The sequence below is a fragment of the Centrocercus urophasianus genome, unplaced genomic scaffold (assembly GCF_019232065.1).
Source record: "Centrocercus urophasianus isolate 14NV4802_14NV808 unplaced genomic scaffold, USGS_Curo_1.0 seq_18, whole genome shotgun sequence".
NCBI lineage: Eukaryota > Metazoa > Chordata > Aves > Galliformes > Phasianidae > Centrocercus > Centrocercus urophasianus.
This window is the reverse complement of record NW_024884733.1, coordinates 4,693,292-4,712,020: the sequence shown is the minus strand read 5'-3', so window position 1 is coordinate 4,712,020 and position 18,729 is coordinate 4,693,292. Positions and strand designations below refer to the sequence as shown.

The 18,729-nt window shown below is 52.8% G+C and overlaps 1 protein-coding gene across 3 annotated transcripts in view; it reads right to left on the bottom strand.

Moving 5' to 3' along the window:
* The window catches only part of CACNA1E (calcium voltage-gated channel subunit alpha1 E), a 65,971-nt gene that overhangs the window by 22,186 nt on the left and 25,056 nt on the right, over window positions 1-18,729 (bottom strand). For 2 of the 3 annotated variants that reach the window (XM_042819737.1, XM_042819738.1), the window contains exons 8-26: window positions 13,378-13,493; window positions 12,789-12,842; window positions 12,387-12,476; window positions 11,950-12,153; window positions 10,835-10,947; window positions 10,508-10,620; window positions 10,261-10,392; window positions 9,854-9,926; window positions 9,398-9,515; window positions 9,004-9,071; window positions 8,023-8,120; window positions 5,324-5,380; window positions 3,342-3,988; window positions 3,035-3,253; window positions 2,656-2,815; window positions 2,243-2,372; window positions 2,058-2,117; window positions 1,676-1,782; window positions 422-433 (exon numbers count right to left, since the gene is read on the bottom strand). In XM_042819737.1, coding sequence (XP_042675671.1) covers window positions 422-433; window positions 1,676-1,782; window positions 2,058-2,117; window positions 2,243-2,372; window positions 2,656-2,815; window positions 3,035-3,253; window positions 3,342-3,988; window positions 5,324-5,380; window positions 8,023-8,120; window positions 9,004-9,071; window positions 9,398-9,515; window positions 9,854-9,926; window positions 10,261-10,392; window positions 10,508-10,620; window positions 10,835-10,947; window positions 11,950-12,153; window positions 12,387-12,476; window positions 12,789-12,842; window positions 13,378-13,493 — 2,571 coding nt within the window. The remainder of the gene's footprint in view (window positions 1-421; window positions 434-1,675; window positions 1,783-2,057; window positions 2,118-2,242; window positions 2,373-2,655; window positions 2,816-3,034; window positions 3,254-3,341; window positions 3,989-5,323; window positions 5,381-8,022; window positions 8,121-9,003; window positions 9,072-9,397; window positions 9,516-9,853; window positions 9,927-10,260; window positions 10,393-10,507; window positions 10,621-10,834; window positions 10,948-11,949; window positions 12,154-12,386; window positions 12,477-12,788; window positions 12,843-13,377; window positions 13,494-18,729) is intronic. The other variant, XM_042819739.1, reaches the window with a different exon arrangement.

Below are 18,729 nucleotides of genomic sequence, written 5' to 3'. Positions count from 1 at the left end.
ATCAGTCCCACCCACAACGTGTTTTTTTTTTCTCGTCTTCTAACCAAAGCCCATGGGCTGGAGCGCAAGGTAGAGCAGAACAATCCTGGTGAAGGTGGCACAGCTTAAAAACCATCAAAGAAACATCTTACAACAACAGATACCCTGAACCACACAGCTCTTCTGCAAGGGTTAATGCTACAGGGAGCACATTAATGCGCTTAATCATTAAAAGATGTAAACAAAGCCACTAATTAATACTCAAGAAAGTGACTGTAGTAACAGCCCTAGGACTTCCACTTTTAACACGCAGAGCAGCGAGCTCAGATCCCAGGAACTGTGGTTGGGAACACAGCTAAGGGTCAGCACAGATGTCAGACAGACAGACAGACACCTGCCCTCCTCCCATTCCCCCCCGTGGACACTCAGACAGCATAGTTACCCCAAAGCATTCCTGTTGGTAATCCAGCCCAAGCCACCGAACAGCGTGAATAGAACGGAAAAGAGAGGAGAGAGAAAGAAAGGAAAGCATTTTGGGAGCTGTGCGTGATGGCAACAGCTTCCAGCAGCACAGCCAGGGTAGGGACCTGAGGCAGGAGGACATCCATCACGTCCACCCATAGGCATGGCTTCTGTCCAGTGGTGCAAGGAAAAGCACAGAGGAGGAGGCAGCTCTGCAGGGTGCTTCTGCCCTTGTACACCAGGTGAGACAGACAGGGCCATGCTCTGAGCACCACTCAACCTTCCCTCCCATTGCAAACCCACAAGCCGGGTCTTACCACAGCTCTCAGAGCTGCAAGCTAATGCCTCCTCTGAAGGTGCCACAGGAGGCAAAAGCGAGCAGGGTCTTTAGTTATGGTGCTGGATATTCCAGCTAATTTAATTACAGCTCTTTGGAGATTTACAGTGGTATGTCAGGCTTTTTATTTAAGCTGCATTCAAGGTGATGTATTAGCTTTCCAAGCTGAGAGCTGCGGACTAGAGGCAGGCATAGGCGGCCTCTTACTTGGAAAGTGGGTGCAGTGAGTGGGCAGCAGACAAACAGCAACATCACCCGGAGATGTGGCTTTACAGGCAGACACGTGGGCATTGTTTTTTACTGTGGGATGGCACTGATGCCTGTAGGGTGAGAGGGCACCACAGACCAGCTCAGAGAGCTCCTGCCATGCCTGTGGGGAAACCCAAACCTCCATGGGGGTGCAAAAGAGAATTCAGTGGCCCCATGTCAAAGGGGATCTCTCTGTCCCCCGAGAGGTTGGGGGCAGGGAAAAGCCACAATGCTGACAATGCAGAGAATATGGGCACAACCCCTGCTGACCACATCCCTGTCCCCGCAGGGCTATGGGGTGATGTCCACCCTCAGAGCAGAGGGAAAGCCACCAGCTGGAGAGCACAACTTCCAGCACAGATGCATTCAGAGAGCAGCTCCACCACACAGAGTGCTGCCTTTGCTGGTTTAGTGCACCCTGGAGTGCATTGCACACGTACAACTCCAGCTCTGACACTCTTTGTTCTCATCTATCTAACAAGTCCCTGAAGCTGCACAGCTTTTGGCCATCAGAGCGGTAAGAAGCTATTCTCAGAGCACAAAATCACAGAGAACTTCCCCCTAGATTGTGGTCTTGCAGCTATAACACACGGTCACATCCTCCCCCCTCCCAGCCAAGCAGAGCCCACAAGGACGACAGCCACTCACGCCAAGGCGAAGGCCACCAGAGCTCCCACCACCACGATGAAATCTAAGATGTTCCAGAGATCTCGGAAGTAGGAGCCATCCTGCAGGATCAAGCCCTGATCGATCATCTGGGGGGACAAAAACAGGCAGGAGGGCAGCAGCTCGGCCACACAGCTAAAGCTGTCCAGCTACCCAGCCGGGGTAGGGTTGAGATCCAGAAGCATTGCATTTCAAGGGGGTCTGGATGCTGATGTAAGCAGTACTGAGTTCTCTCATCCTACTGCTAAGAACCAGCCTTTCAATTTTCCATCATCAAATTCAGGACCAGAGTGGAAAACCTGAGCTATTTCCCACGCAAGATGCTCGCTCCCCTCACCACCACCAGCACAGCCAGCTGTCTTACCTTGATAACCATCTCGAAGGTGAACACACCAGTGAAAACATAGTCAAAATACCTCAGCACCTGCAGAGAGAGGACACGGGTGCTTTGCAGCAGCTTCCCAGAAAAGAGGCTCACTGAGGCTCCTCCAGAGCAGCCACAAGACAAGCCCCATTTTGGAGGTATACAGAAAGGGGATTTGCAATCACTTTGTTACGGTCGGAGTTGGTGAGGACGGGATCCTCAGCCGCGAGGGCGATGCTGCTGGCGGCGATGACCAGCAGGATGCACATCTCGAAGTAGCGCAGGTTCACGATGTAGTGGCAGGCTCTGCGCACCCTATGGCAAGATAATCCCCATCTGTTACAGCCACCCCATGTGCCCCACGTGTGCAAAGGCCATGAACTGTTCCAGGCTTTCAGGCCTGGGCCATCCAGGTTGGGTATTAGAAAAAAGTTCTTCTCAGAAACAGTGGTGTGCATTGGCACTGTCTGCCCAGGGAGGTGGTGGGGCCACTGTCCCTGGAGGTATTACAGAACCATGGAGATGTGGCACTGAGGGATGTGGGCAGTGGACACGGTAGAGGTGGGCTGTACGAAAGCCAAAAACAAGAAAATCTCACGGGTTTGTGGTGCTGAAGATGAACATGGAGCTGTGTGGCACCATCGCTTTGCCTGTCTCACTCTTCTCCTTCTTTCGCTTCTTCTTCTCCATCTCCTCCTCATCCTCTTTGCTCTCAGCCTCCTTCAAGGGGCTGGCTTCTCCATCGGTCTTGTTGCTAACTGCAGAGAAATGAGAGCCTTTGCCTGCAGCCAAGTGAGGTGAGGGGCAGCTTCTGCCCCAGACCTGCCCCACTCCCTGCTGTGGGGACACCGGGAGGGATGACATGGGATGATGGGATGGACACCCCCACCCACCCCATGGATATGGATGGGGAAAGCCACATGAGCAGCCTTCAGCTCCCCCCTGCGTGTGCTCAGGAAAGAGAGAGTGGTCCTCACTCTGTACCACAGTGGAGTCTTGGACATCAATCATGATGGTGGTGCTCTCAGTGGCCTTTTCGGTGTTGGCGGTGACGGAGGACAGGTCAGGCTCGCTGTGGCTGACAGTGCGGCTGGCCCCCAGTGCTGCCCCCCCAAGCAGGGCCTGCTCACTGGTGTCTGGGCTGCTGCAGTCCTGCTCGCCCAGGCTGCCCTCCATCCCCCGAGGGGGCTCAGGGGCTGATGCTGGGAGGCTTCCCTCCTCGTTTGGAGCCCCATTGGTCCTTTGGGGCAAAAAAAAGAGAAAATAAGTGGAAGGCAATGACACAAGGAGTCACAAGGACTGCAAAATGTCCCCCAGCGACCAACCTGGTGGGGTCCCCAGTCGCATCCGGCTCGCCCTGAATCAGGTCCAGTGCTGCGGCAGCATCCCCACGCCGCTCCCCATCCTGCATCCCCTCTGCGGGGCAGGGCTCCTCCAGCCCCATCTCCTGGCTACCTGCTCGGCTCTCCAGGGCTCCAGTCGGCTCCTTCCCCTCCATCCTGGCTTTTCGATGCCGGCTGCGCCGCTGGCTTTGCCTCATCCGCGCCCTCTCCTCAATGCCACCTCCTGCCCCTTCCTCACCCGGCTCGCAGTTCCCATGGCACGTTTTGTGTTGCCACATCTCCTTGTCCCTCCTGGCACGGGGCGATGGGCTCCTCCTGTCCTCCCCACCTCCTGGGTTGGTTCCCGGGGCCGGCTGCTCGGGACCCTCAGCTGGCGGCCGCTCTCCCTTGCCACCTTGCTCCTCATCGCACTTCTCCAAGGCAACGCCGTCCCCTGGTTTCTTGCGGCGGAAGATGCTGGCATGTGGGTTGATGAGGGGTGGCTCATCCTTATTGATGCCCTCCTGGCTAGACATCTGCATGTGCCGGCGCAACTGGCTGGTGCGCTGCTCCCACACCGACATGTGGTGCCTCCGGCGCCGCTCCCGCCTGCAGCGGGGACAATCATGTCACCTATGTCCCCGCCAGTGCTGGCATGTCACCCCATCCCATCCCTGCTGCATGCACCCACAGCCCCCGTGACAAGACATGGGGGTGCACACAAGTCACCAGACACGGAGTTTGGGGATACAAACACCTGCCCAGCCCCCAAGACTTAGTTCCCAGCCTTTGGGCATCCTTCTGGTGCAGGCAGGGGCTGGCAATTTGGCTGAGCCTGACCACCTGCTCCTTCAAAAGACTACAGGACTGCAGGATGATGGACCCACACCTGCCCCATGCCAACTAGGTGGTGACCAACCACAATCGTCTTGCTTGCCTGACAACACCACTTTCAACCATAGAACCATAGAATGGTCTGGGTCAGAAAGGACCTTAAAGCCCATTTATTTCTACCCCTCTCTCCCAGGAGAAAGGGACACCACCCAGCAGCTCAGGCTGCCCAGGGCCCATCCATTGCGTGCAGCACATCCAGGGATGAGGCACTCACAGCTCTGGGCAGCAATGCCAGCACCTCCCCACTCTGAGTGAACAATTTCCTCCTAACATCTCATCTAAGTCTCCCCTCTTTTAGTTTAAAGGCATTCCCTCTCATTCTATCACTGTCACCATGTAAAAAGTGAGTCTCCATCCCTTTTTTATAATTTCTCTTTAAGCATTGAAAGGTTACAATGAGGTCTCTTCAAAGAAACAGGGACAAAGTCCTATTGCTGCAGCACTGGGAGTGCCCTTGCTTCTCCAGCTCCTTAGAGCCAGGCTCCTTCTGGAAGCAATACTGCCCTAATGATGATCATGCTTGTGTGGCCATGCTCATAGGATGGAGATGGAGAGCAAAAAGGGATAAGATGTCAGGTCCAAGAGCAGCCTTTCTCTACGAGAGATGGCCCTTGCTGCTGAGACGTGCGATGGAGCACATCACCGGGTACAGGAACCCTTCCCTGCCTGCACAGCTGGGCTGACACATGCCATGGGAGGACTACATGGAGGATTTGAGGCTGCAGCTGTTGGCTTCCTGCATAACCAGAGCTCCTCTGTATTCTGCCTTCTAGGATCCCTGACACCTCCCTAAACACAAACACCCTGCGGAGGACAAACGTTCCCCTTCCCGACACACCGAGGCACACAGAAACACACACGTGCACGCGCGTACGCCGCTCTCCCCCGGAGCACACGCTGCACACACCCACGGGTACACCGACACACAGATGCACAGAGCCACGAACGCACGCAGGGACACGGGTGCAGGGGAGCACCCCAAGCACCCCACACACGGGCAGGAGCTGCCCCAACAGCACAGGAGCCATAGACGACACGCGACCCACGTACAGGTGGCTGCTGCGTGGCTCCCACATCGACATGTGGTGTCTCCTGCGCCTGTCTCTTCTGGGGAGGAAAAACAAACCCGTTCAATCCCCACCAGCCCTCCTCCATCACTGCAGGCTGTGCACAGAGGTGCCCCAGGGCGCATGGACACTGGAGCAAGGAACTACCAGCAAACTGCTGCCTGTCCGTGCTTGCACACCAGCAACAAGGTCGGTATATGCTCACACACCTGTGCCCCATTTGGACATCCCACCAGGACACATGGACTGCTCGCCAAGGGGATACACGCTGCAGTGCCTGTGCTAGGGCTGCAGAGCTGGGCTGGGGAGAAAGGAAGATGTGACCAAACAAGCTGCCTCGAAGTCCTGGTCCTTGGATACTCCAAGCGGAAAGAGCTATTCACTTCTAGTAACACGCAGCATTTTTACAGAGGAGGTGATGTGTCGGGCTGGCCCTGTGATGCTCAGAGCATCACCATGTGTTAACGCAGCCATGTGTGCTACCGTGTGACCACAGAGTGGGACACGCAGCTGATATATGCAAATACGCATACACTGATTTACATTTTTTGCTTTTTGCAAATGCCGTATATGTGTAAGAACGCACAACCAAACTCACCCTCAGGTGCATGCAGAGCTCATGTATGTAAGGTTCTGTGCATCACAGAATTATAGAAAGCAAAGGAAGATCATCTGTACTGCGGGCAAGGTTGCCAACTGCTAGATCAAGCACTAGATCAGGCTGCCCAGAGCCCCATCAAAGCTGGCCTTGGGCATTTCCAGAGACAGGTCATCCACAGCTCTCTGGGCAGCTGCTTTCACCAGGGGCACTGACACCTTCAGCCCCCAATACAGTCCCATTGCCATGCCAGGGCCACATCACAGCCCCACACACATGAACAGCCCAGTTCCACGCTCAGGGCACACGGCTCAGCTACGGCTGTCGTTCCCTCAGCAAGTGGCCGCGCAGCGCTCTGGGCACCTGCACATTGCAGCACCCGCATGCGTCTGTCCATCAGGCCTCCCACTCACCGAGCAGCCCGAGCCATCTGCACCGCGGGCGCCCGTGTGCACACACACAGTGCTCCAATCTGCACCGCAGCCACCCACACCAGCATGGCCACGTGGGAGCACTCCTCCCAACCACAGTCGGACCTCGCTGCCGGCATCAATGCGCGCAACCCAACCTGCCCGCACCGCGTACCCACGTAGGAATTGAGCCATCTGTGTCTGCGCACGCCCGAACGCCGAGAGCACTTCTGCTGCACTGTTGTGGCCCTTTGGCACCAGCTCTGCTCTTGCATGCCCCTTCCTGCTACTTCCCCACCATGTCCCCCCGCCGGCTGCTGGCATCAGTGGGACATCCAAATTGACCCTGGAAAATGTCACGCTTGCACCACTGCAACCCTTGAAACTATCCATCCCAGGCGGGGGGAGGAACAGGGAAAAAGACCTGCAAATATCCATATCTCCCATTTAAATGCCAGTGGAACAACAACATTAAAGTTAAGAAAATCTGCTTTCCTAACCAGCTATATTTGGCAACAGCTGTAAGACTAGCAAGGATGTGCAGAGGGGACAAATCCTTTGGTGTCCCCACACATTCCATCTCTCACCTCTTCCTCTCCATTCTCCATCTCTCTCCATCCTCCATTTTTCTCCATTCTCCAGCCCAAATTTCTGTCTTCTCTCACTTTAGCATTCAGGTGGGCAGCTAAAGCTCATCACAACACACAAGCTCTGCCATCTTGCCCATAAATCCCCAAATCCTGCTTGTATGGATTTCTCTATTACGATGAATATCCCTTCATCCTCAGGCATATCTTACAGGTACATGACCTCAAAACCAGCAGGCACGCTTTCAGGACAGGGAATCATCACATCCCACTGCTGCAAATCCAAGGAGCCAGGGATCTTGGACAGATCCCAAATGTCTAAGATGAATCTTGCCACTTCCTCCAACACTGTGCATTGGAGCTTGCCTAGATTTCTCTCAGCAGATTTGCTGGAGACTCTGCCGTGTGCGAACCTGGCTTGTTTTCAAAGCATGATGAAACCTAAAATTCCCTGGGAAGGGATTCTATAAAAAAAAAATAAAATTAAAAAATGAATCCCTTCAGCCTTACTGAAATGTACTGTTTTGGGAAACAAATCAAAACGCCTCGTTCCAATGTTGACTTTGAAAGTTTTATATGATTTAGACCATATGACACGGCAAAATAAAGGGAAAAAAAAGGCGTCTAGGAAGGAAAAACAACTTTCATCTGCTGAAATGCAGAGGCAGGGCTCTTTAACATTGTGTTGGGAGCTTTATGCGGTTTTGGGCTTTTTCCTTCCCAAATGACATTTCTGCACAATGAAACGTGATTTTGCAAACCTGCTCCATCTCATGTAACTGCATTACAGCCAGGAAAGGAGCCCAGGGAGGTTTGGATCTGCTCTGCGGGAGTGATCACCACCAATCTCCTCCTCTCTGACTTCATTTCTTACCCTTAGCTGCAACTTCAAGTATCCAGGCTTTATGTTTTGGGGCAGAAAGCCACTCTGGGGAGATTTCTGCCATGTGAGGCTCTGCCTGGGGGCAGCCCAGGGCCTCTTGGTGATCTGGTCTCTGCTTCATGGGGAGCACATATCCATCTCCATCCATCCCAAGGGATGGGCTTGGGAAGCAAAGGGAGGCTCAGGGTGAATGGGGTCACTCACTCAATAGCAGGCATATTGGGGGCAGACATGGGGCTGACTTCCTTGGCTTTCTGAAGGGCATGCTTCTGGTTAAAGGCCTCCTCTTCCTCCTGCTCATCCTACAAAGGAAACAGAGGGGTTGCTCAGTGCGAGGCCAACAGTTCAAGGGAATGCGCACCCATCACAGGGGCCAAGAGAAAGGGGGACCATGCAGAAATGTCTTGTCTCATATTATGGGGACACAGCTTTGCCACCACACCAGTTCTTGGTGATAGTCCAAGCTGCCATCATCATCTGCTCCCATGGGAGGACAGGGACAATGGGACAGTGTGAGCCTACATAAGCTGAGGAATAGGCATGAGCTCTGCAAAAGCAGGCAGCATGGGGTAGCTGGTCACGTTTGAAGAGCAGCAATGACCCCCGCAGCTCTCGCTTCCTTGCCTTTGCCCAAAAGGTGCCCCAACATTTAGCCTTTCTCAAATATTTCCCAGCATGGTCTTAAAAGCAGTCAAGCCCAATAAGTTTCTCAAGAGCCATCCTAAATTGCATTCTAAATCACTCCATTGCCCTGCAGGCAGATGTGGAGTAAATAGTGACATCGCTGGAAAGCACTTCGCTGCCACATCTCCAGCAAATAACAACCCACACCAGATAGATGAGAGTTATCTCAGTGTGACTGCGAGCAAACAAAGCTGGGGAACTTATGTGGAGAAATGGTTAGGCCACACTTGATGTGAAGTGTGAGTGTTCAGGAGAGCCACAAGAGCAGCAGGTTCCCAACCAAGGTCCCCAAACCAAGGTCCAGTGATAGGGTTTGGTATCTCACAGGGAACTCTCCTGTGAGCTCTCCTAGAGGGAGAAACCCACGTCCACTTTGAGACGACCTCTTTGCAAGTTGAGCTGAGCTAAGGGGCAAAGTGGTCACAGGTACTGCTCCTGGTGCCATCCCCTCTCACCCACCCTTTCCACCAGTAAGAAGAAAAATAAGCAACTGGAATTTACCTTGGTGAGCTCCTGAGCATTAGCCAGGTTGTCCACTGCAATGGCCAAGAAGACATTCAGCAGAGTATCTGTGAGCAGCTAAGGATGCATAAGCCACGTGTTAAGGACATGGGCATCTGCAGCCACCGAGGGAGGTTGGCCCTGATGGCTCCTCACAGCTTAGTGAGGAGCAACCACAAGGACAAACGCCTCACCCATCCCATTTGAACCACCCACAGTGCATCTCCAGACAGCTCCTTATCAATGTTTGGGACATCCGAGAATGCCCCACGTGTGATGGGTCTCCCCCTCAATGGGTAAAAGAGGAAGGAACAGTGGTGGGGAGAGTGGATGCCCCAAAGAGGGAGATGAGATGGGTTTATTTCTGCAAAAAGCGCAGTGGCCAGGTGGATACAGTTCCCAAACAAGGTGAGGACGATGAAATAGATGGAGGACCACATGCCCGAGCGAACGCCTCCCTGGGAGCGGATGCCGTTGTACATCACCTCGTTCCAATCTTCACCCGTCAAGATCTGCAGAAAGAAAGCCAGCAGATCTGTCACCAGCCACCTTCTCACCACCTGGACAGTCCCATCAACCCATTCCAGACAGGGCAAGAGCTGAGTATGAAGACCTGTTCTACAGGCACAGTCTTGAGGGAGTGAATATCAGACTGCTGAGGGACTAGGTCTCCTGAGAAGTGTTTTGAAACTCTTCCATCGTGTATAATGACAAAGAGAGACATCTGCAAGTTATGTCCTAGCAGACGATGGAGGGAGACCTGCTTGGTTTAGAAGCCAATCAATCAGGGTGCAGTGAGCAGATGGCCCCAAACCCATCCGGCTTTTTCCCCTTGCAGCCCAGCTCCTACCTGGAACACCGTCATGATGGCCGCAGGGAAAGTGTCAAAGTTGGCTGATGGTGTCCCATCGATGAAATTAAACCTGGAAGTGGAACCAGAAGGATATGAGCAAGCTCAAGTAAAGAGGCCATCAAAACATAGGCTGCTTATTCATACTTAGAAGGACTTTCACCCACTCTAGGGAAGATCTGCTGGTCACGTATTGCCAAAACACAGAATAAATATATCATGTCCAGAAGGCTTCCCATAGCCCTAAGGCACTTCACAAGCAGGGACTTTTGTGTGGGAAACTTGCCACTGGTAGCAACAGGCTGAGGAGCACGGCTGCAGAATTCCTGGCACCCACAAGGGTATAATCTCTTAGCTTCTAAATCACCCAGCAAAGCTCAGTTTCCCCAAGACCCGCAACAACCTACCCCCCTCCAAACAGCTGCATTCCCAGCAGGGCAAAGACTACAATAAAGAGGAAGAGCAAGAAGAGCAGGCTGATGATAGACTTCATGGAGCTCATCAGTGAGACCACCAAATTCCTCAAGGATGCCCAGTACCTAGAAAACAGAGACAGCGCTGAGCACCTGCAGCAATGCCAGCAGGAGTGACTGGACTTGGGCTGCAGCCACAGCCCAAGGTGGAGAGTGACAGGCACAAATGGTTGGTACACACTTGGTTATTTTAAATATTCGCAGGAGACGAAGGGCTCGTAGGACACTGATCCCAAAAGAGGTCCCCGGTCGGAAGATGGCCCAAACCACTTCAAAGATGCTTCCCACTGTGACCTGAGAAACAGACATGGCCCAGATGAGCTCAGGACAGGCTGCTGCAGGAAGCTTTGCCATTCTTGAGAGCAAAGCACCCACCTCCCTGCCCCAAAACCTGGTGTTCCAGTTTGGTTGTCCTGGCCCCTTCAAGGACCATGTCCTCATCGGTCCCTTGCTCTGTAGACAACCCTAAATATATTCCCTGGCCTGCAGCATCCCTGGAGCCACCTACCCCACAGTCAAAGCAGTTGAATGAAGAATGGAAGTACAGGCGTGGCCCCATCCCATACATCTTCAAGGACATCTCCAGGAGAAAGAGCCCAAGAAACAGGAACTCTGCATAGTCTGAAAGCAAAAACCCAGATGTGCTACCCTCGGGGCACAAAGCAGCGTGCATGCACCCACCAGAGGCCCACATAGCAACATCACAGAGGTGGGACGAGTCAAGGAGCACGCTGCCTCCCCAAGGTATGGAATTCAGAAGCAAGTATGCAAGGAGCTAAACGTAAATAACAGAGCACCAGTCCCACAGTGTTAATTTTTCAGGGCAGATGCATTGGTGCCCCAGGGGGCACTGAGGACAAGTGAGGGCTATCATGGAGCAAAGCAGTTCCTTGACATCATATGACAATTGTTGGAGCATCCTCCAAGATGTTAACCACACTGCCCTGTAGGGGAATATTAGCAGTTTGGATCTAAATCATTGCACAACTGGAACTTGGCCAGGGTAACTAAGCCAAATAGCCACAAGCCAATAAAAAGCTTCTCAAGCTATTTCACAAACATTAGCAGGCAACGGTCTGGCTTTTCACCTTGTCCAAAAGATGCTTCTCACCACGACCAGCTGCCACACCACACTGTGTCGTGCTGGGATCCCAGCAAGCCTGAGCATGCTAATGCAGACTGGGCAGGCCTGGGGCTTGCTGGGGACGTTTTCAAGGTGAATAAGAGTAACATGGATGAGAAAGCAGCACTGTCCCTTCTGCAACAGCTTGGAAGTAACACATGACTTTCGTGGGGTTGACCACACTGCTCTGCTGGTTGCACCATGCCAGAATGGGCATACATGTACTGCCACTGAGACCCTTTGTACCACAGCCCACAGCAGACTGGGGGATGCCCCAGTCACTGTCATTGGGATCCCCAATGTCATTGGGATCTGAACCAAAACTTCAGCTGGAAAGTTCTTTCATGACCATTGTTCAGCCTCATCCACACACACTCACACCTTCCCAGCTCAGACCCTGCAACTGTAGGCATTCAAAAAGAGCTCCAGTCAGATTCCCATTCACCATTGCTCACAATTTCAGGATAAACACAACCCCTGCACCAAACCCAGGGACTCACAGAGGAAGTGTGTGAGCCAGGCCGGCTGGTTATGATGGACGATGGCCACACAGGCAGTGTTAAGAGCCACCAGGCTCAAGACAATCCAGTAGAAGACCTGGGATTTCACCATGTGGCGAACGGAGATACGCAGGAGCCGCTCCTTGTGCCGTAAATAAGAGGCTCCATCCACTCCTTTGAGACCAGAGCGACTCAGAGGGTTACCTGAGGGAAAAGAAGGGCTGCCAAGGTGCGAAGAGGAGCTGGGATCTCCAGCCTTCATTGCAACATGGAGGTGAGTCAACTGGCTCCCAACACAACGGCAAAAGGATGTCCGACCGTGCTGTATGCAACCACCACAACTCAGTGTGCTGTCAGATGTTTGGGGGAGGAAAGCTTCGAACTGCACTGACCCAAGGTGGGATGAAGAGGCCTCCTCTGTGCCAGCCTCCGCTCGCCCACGGAGGAGATATCGACGCAGTGCTCATCGCTGGAGTCACGGTTCATGGCATCTGTCCGGTTCCTCTTGATGGTGGCTCGCCTGAGCACTGGAAAGAAGAACAGGGTTGGACCATGGTGGGCCAGCTCTGCCAGCAACCTGATCATAGGACCATGATCAGTACTTGGTGAATTCAGGTCTGGGCATGGGATGGAGATATGATCACACTCAATTGACCCCAGGCCAGAGATACTCCTCTGCAGGAGCAGCCATCTCCTGGCCTCAGGAGCCATCCATCTCCCCCCATCCCTCCACTGGGCTGTAAACCCCAATGGAGCATCTGTAGGCCCTTCTCCACTCACAGAGGAGGGTTTAAGGCACAAGGAAGGGCAGTAGGTGCTTTTGCAGAATGTTCTCTTACCTTCTAAGGCTGAGGTCCCAGCGTTTTTGTTCTCTTCAGCCAGCATGACTTCCTCTATGCAAAACACACAGCTCAGCATCAGGAGACAAGCCACCATTGGCTGAGCACATCAGACTTAAGCACTTTGCCTGGCCTGGAAGTGGTTGCTAGAGGGTGCAAACTCTCATCAGCTAAAGAGTAAGCATCCAAAAGCAAATTCTCAGGGGTGACAAGGAGCAGCTGCCACATTTCACATCAGAATGAGAAATGACTTCTGATCGACCCTACTAAACAATAACTAAATAATAACTAAATAAGCTGAATACTGTAGATAGAAAATCTTGTTTCTGAGTCATGCTTTCAGAATAAAACCCTCCACGTATCCCTGTGAGATTTCTGAAGGGCTCCTTGCCCTCTGCTAACTCCTTTTGCTGATCACAACATCTCTTCTCCGTTCACTCACAAGTTCAACTTGCCATCATGTCTGCCGGGGCTGAGCTCACCCACATGCCCATTGTGAGCACCAGGACCACCTTGGGGCTGCAAGGAGAGCACTCTCCATCCCAACCACCCTGCATTCCCACCGCCCCCTGGGATCCCAGCCCTTTACCCGCTTTGTCTATCCAGGCCCGGTAGCCGTTGAGCTCCCGCTCGATCTGCTGCTGTCGCCGCAGCTTCATGAAGGCCCGGCGGTTCTCCACGCGCTCACGTTCTTTGGCAAACTCCCTGCAATAGCACAGAGTGGTGATGAGAGCACACACAGGGGTCCCATGGACAACCCATCCACAGCACACACCCCTCACCTCGCTGCCTCCAGTCACAGCTGTTTCTGCTGTTGTCACCCAACCGATGGCCAAAGCCAGCATGCCAAGAGTTGGGTTGGCTGAATCAGAAGGAACAGTCCTTGGATAGTGGATTCATTCTTGAGAAGCATTGGATGAGCAAAGAGGGCAGAGAAACAGCACTGGGAAGCTCTCAGCTCTTTGTGCACAGGAAGCACACAGTGCACGGGGAAGAAGGCGGGTGATGCTCCATCCAAGGTTCATCTGCTTCTCCAGCAACAGTTGCCAAACACTTCCTTTGCTCCAAGTTCCACACCAGTTGGCAAATTTGCTCTGGGTTCCCTCTCAATCTCCAGCAAGCCACAATGAAGTGGGATTCTTATAGAATCATAGAGTTGTTTGGGTTGGAAGGGACACTTAAAGGCCATCTAGTCCAATTCCCTGCAATGAACAGGGACACCTACAACTCCATCAGGTGCTCAGAGTCCCATCCAGCCTGACCTTGAATGTCTCTAAGGATGGGACATCCATCACCTCTCTGGGCTCTCTCCTGCAATACCATTCACTAGGGTACATGCTTTTAGGCTCTGACTGGGGATCTTCCTTTCTCTCTCCAGCCTCTCCTTGGAGGTTCTTCCCACGATTTGAGATACTCCTGTTGTCATCCTAAGGACCTCAGAGCTAACATCATGCCCACTGCTCACACAGCTTCTAATGTGCATGGATATGGCAGCATCCATGTGCTTACATCCACTCCTAAACACATCCAAACGTTCTAGATACCATACCCATCGTTGACACACACCAAGCACCTGGGGCATATCCATTCACACGTTACAACTCTAGCAAGGAGCAGGTTGGCACACAGGGGGCACCCCCTGCCCCAGACATCCCCCAGCACACCCTTTCTCATCATCGGGATGGAATTTGCTGGCTGATGTTCCCAAGTCCTGCAGGACTTGGATTGCACACCAGGAGGAACACGATTGTGGAGAACAAGCTACAAGACAAACATCTCTCTCCCTGGAGCCCAGCAGCAATCTCCAATCTTAGAATATTCCAAATAACTGAAAGAATTGGTCTGTCTGCTGCAGGGGGAGTTCAAGTGCATCACCCCAGCTGAGCTATTACACCCTTAATGCTGTGTGGGCTTTTGCATGTGTGTGAGCATGTGTTTGTGTGAAAAGCCCTGAAATGTTCCCTGCATCTCTTGTTTAAGATCCGCAGACAATTCAAGCATTTTTAATTCCACCCCAGGAAGGTGAAGTTTCCTGCCGCTCCGGCATTGAGCATCAAATGACTCTCTCCTTCCAGCTCCAGCTTTCAGCCCAAAATGAGACTTTCTTCCTGGGGCAGGGAAGGGGGAGAGAACAAAAGGAAAGGAAGAGAAAAGCAGCCTAAGTGGAGGGAAGGAGGGCGGGGAGCACCTCCCACAGCCGGCGGGGAAAGGCACTCGCTTTGGGCACGGCATGTGGAACAGCTCCTTGCCTTGCGCGGGGGAAAGGCAGGATGGTGCTGGCTGCGCTTCATCCCCCACGCCAGCTTCTGTGCACTGCTAACATGGAGATGCCAAGGAGAGAGAAGATGCCATCGGCAGCCAGAGCCAGTGGGGACCGTGCCTTTACCCCACTGATGCTGTGCCCTGGTGTGACCCGTGTCTTTGTATCATCTTCTCCAGCAATCTCATTGAGCCTGGCTCGGCTGGGCATGGTTTGCACAGGAAAGCCCCCAGCCCCCTGCAGCCAAGAGAAATGAAAGCCAAAGCGCCATCTCCCCATGGCCAAGCATTGCCTTGCAGAACCCTGACTGCAAGAAGCTGGTGCCACACGCACACACACCCAGGGACACAACGGTCCTTTCTGCTGTGGCAGCAGCTCCGAGGGAGATGCTTCCCACACTCCTGCTCCCTAATGGAGCCTAATTGCTTTTGTCCATTAGGAGGAGGAAGGGGGGGAGGGGAGGAGGGAAAAGTTAAACTCAACTTAATGAATTATTACATTTCAGTGAGATACGTTACCGAGCAGGGCAGCAGCGGGGGCTGGTGACATCTGAGAGTGGGTAGGCGATGCTGACAGATCAAGGATTGCTCAGAGCCAATTTGCAGCAGCGGGTAGAGATAGCGCTGTGCAGTGAGCGCAGGGCTGGCCGTGCTGACTGACAGCCGCCTGGGAACGCTCCAAGCACGGAGCTGGCTGCCATGAAGGATGCTGCTCCCTATGGTGTTAGGTTGTGCCCCGTGAAACAGCACTGTTTGGCTTTGCAAAGAGATCCGGCATCACTCCCCAGTCCTATGGAAGGTCCGCAGATCTGCACAGGCACATTCAAGCCTCCAGCATGGAAAAATTCCCTTGCCATAGTGAAACCCACCTTGTGCCAAATGTGGGGCTGTGTAGGACCCAGTGTCACCACTTGCCTTGGGAATACCCATGGCAGGCACTGAGAGATGGATGGAAGGGCTAGAAATTGTGGTGGGAGCTCAGTGCCATCTGTTCTCACACCAGTGAGGCAGCATCCATACCCCATGCCCAGCCTGCCAAGGCCATAGGAGCAGATGGTTTGCTCTTCCCATGCCTGCAAATCGTTCTTCGTTCCCACTCCTGTGCCCAGCAGGAGATCTTGGGGCAGCCTTCCTTCTCTAGGCTGCTGCTGCAGCTGTGCATTCATAGAACCATAGAACTGCTTGGGTTGGAAGGATCCTTAAAGACCATCCGCTTCCACCCTCATACTATGAGCAGGGTTGCCAACCACTAGATTCCTCTTCTTCATTGGTGTTTTTGGCTCAAAGCACTGCAGGGCCAAGGTCAAGTTTTAATAGGAGAAGAAACCATGTGAAAGCATCCTCAGAGCAGCCTCATTTGGGGAAAAAAAAAATAAAAATAAGGCTAAGAGAAAAACTATCACAGATGCTGCAACCCACTTGTATTACACCAGGAACATCTTGGAGTCCAGAGGGGATATATAGAATCATTGAGGTTGGAAAAAAACACTAAGATCATCACGTCCAACACCACCCCCATCCCATGCCCACTGCCCACATCCCTCAGTGCTACATCTCCATGGTTCTGTAACACCTCCAGGGATGGTGACCCCACCACCTCCCTGGGCAGCCTGTGCCAGTACTTCACTAGCCTTATCTATAGCACAGGTCGCACCAACGCTGTGGTTTCCATGCTTTCAAAGAAGCCAACCACCTCCACAGAATCACCTTTCACCACCAGTAAGCACACTGCCAGCAAACCAGCTACCAAAATGGTCATAAAATGACACGCAGCAGCAGATGGGGTGGGAAGAGGCTCACATGCTGAAGCTGAGGCAGCAGTAGCGTGCTGCTGTAAGAAAGCCAGTTGTAGTGGGCCGTGTAGCAAGAGATGCCATCTGTAAGGCACCAGGTAATGCTTCTGCTTTGCTCAGCATGAGGGAGGCTCACGGCTCCTGTTTTGAGCATCACAGCTTGAGGAAAAACACTTTCACCTCCAGAAAGGTTGAGGGACAGAGCTGGCACCTAGAGATTTGGAGAGGATAGATGAGACAGGTGCAGAACAGGAGGATCAGCTGGTATCTACCTAAGAGGAGTAAAGGAACTAAAACAAGAGCAGCAAGTGCTCCCTGTAAGCTGGTGCTAGAGCTTAAACAGAAGGTACAAGCAAGTAGCAGGGCTGGCACTGCCAGCCAGAGGGTCTAGGCGCTGTGCTGCTGAGGTCGTGCCTTACATCAGCGATCCATTTAGCAGAGGCAGATGCTGATGATTACCCTCTATCTTGGGAGAAGCTTGTGATTTAAAAGAGGTTTTCTAATGGGTACCACTGGAAGCCCTCTGCCAGGTCCTACAGGGGCTTGTGTTAGACAGGGCTGACAGCGAGCAGCATGAATGATTCACACAGAGCACGTCACACTGATTTGCATTGACACCATGCGCCAAGAGGAGAAGGGTTTTCTGTGAACAAAAACAGAGGCAGAAGGGGAAAGCAATGCCCACGTGAAAGCACAGGGAAAAGGCAGTGCAAACAGGCAACTGTCCCCAACAGTGAACAGGGAATTGAGTGGCTCCAGTGAGGAACCACCAAAGTTCCCATCCCCAGAGGTTCTTTCATAAGCTGGTTCCTCCAAGAGATGCAGATGTGCGGCCCCATGTAGGGCCCAAAGGCAGTGGAGACAGGGCTACCAGTGGCCAGCTATTTCATAGGACACTGTGCTCCTCCCAATGAGTGACACTCTGGGATCTGAGGAGAAACGCACACACGGAGGTTTGCTGCATGTTCGGCTCAGCCCTGCTGTTCCGTGCACTGCTACCTTTAAATGCAGCTGAGTTTCCCAGGACACAGGCTGGGCTCAGAGCAGCCACGAGCCGGCAGAGCTTATTGTTTTGAAGTAGAGAAAAACAAAGGTCAAAGAGGGTAAATATCAGATGTTAAGCCGCTGACATCCAGCTGCAGAGCCTCAGCTTCAACATGTGTCTCAATGTGACAAGGTGGGGTTTGCATCTGTGCTTCCACTGTTCCAAGGACATGCCGCTCCTCCCATCCTCTCCTGGGCTCTGCATTTCATCCTCTGTAAACAAGGCAGGTTTTGTCCCTCTTTGCAAGCAACAGCAGTCTGCAGATGGGAGGTGTGGGGCTAGTACTGATGCAGCATGAAAAATCACCATTTTTCAGTATTTCATCACGTTATCATCCCAGCAACTTTCAAGCTCTCTAATTGATGGCTTCAAAACGCAAATACAATGGATTCAGAACCAACCATCAAGTGCAAAACCCACAACAACTGCTAGATATGTCATTGCCACTGCAAAACAAACAAACAGCCGCCTACAGCGTACAGAGGACTGATAATGTGCAGTGATTCATTTGGGAGATCCTGCCCAACCCACCCAGCAAAGGTGTAAAGCACCTCTTTCAGAGAATCACAGTATGACTGAGTTGGAAGGGGCCTCAAAACCCCCCAGCTCCCTCTGCTGTGGGCTCGCTGTTCCCAAAGCTCAGGCTGCCCAGGGCCCATCCGTGGCCTGGGGAACCTCCAGGGATGGGGCACCCACAGCTCTGGGCAGCAGTGCCAGCACTTCACCACTCTGAGTGAAGAATTTCCTCCTCACATCTAACCTACATTTTCCTAAATTAACCTCTCCTTATCATGGCCACTACAAGGAGCTGGGCATTGCCGAAGCTGTAGAATCACCTGTGTTG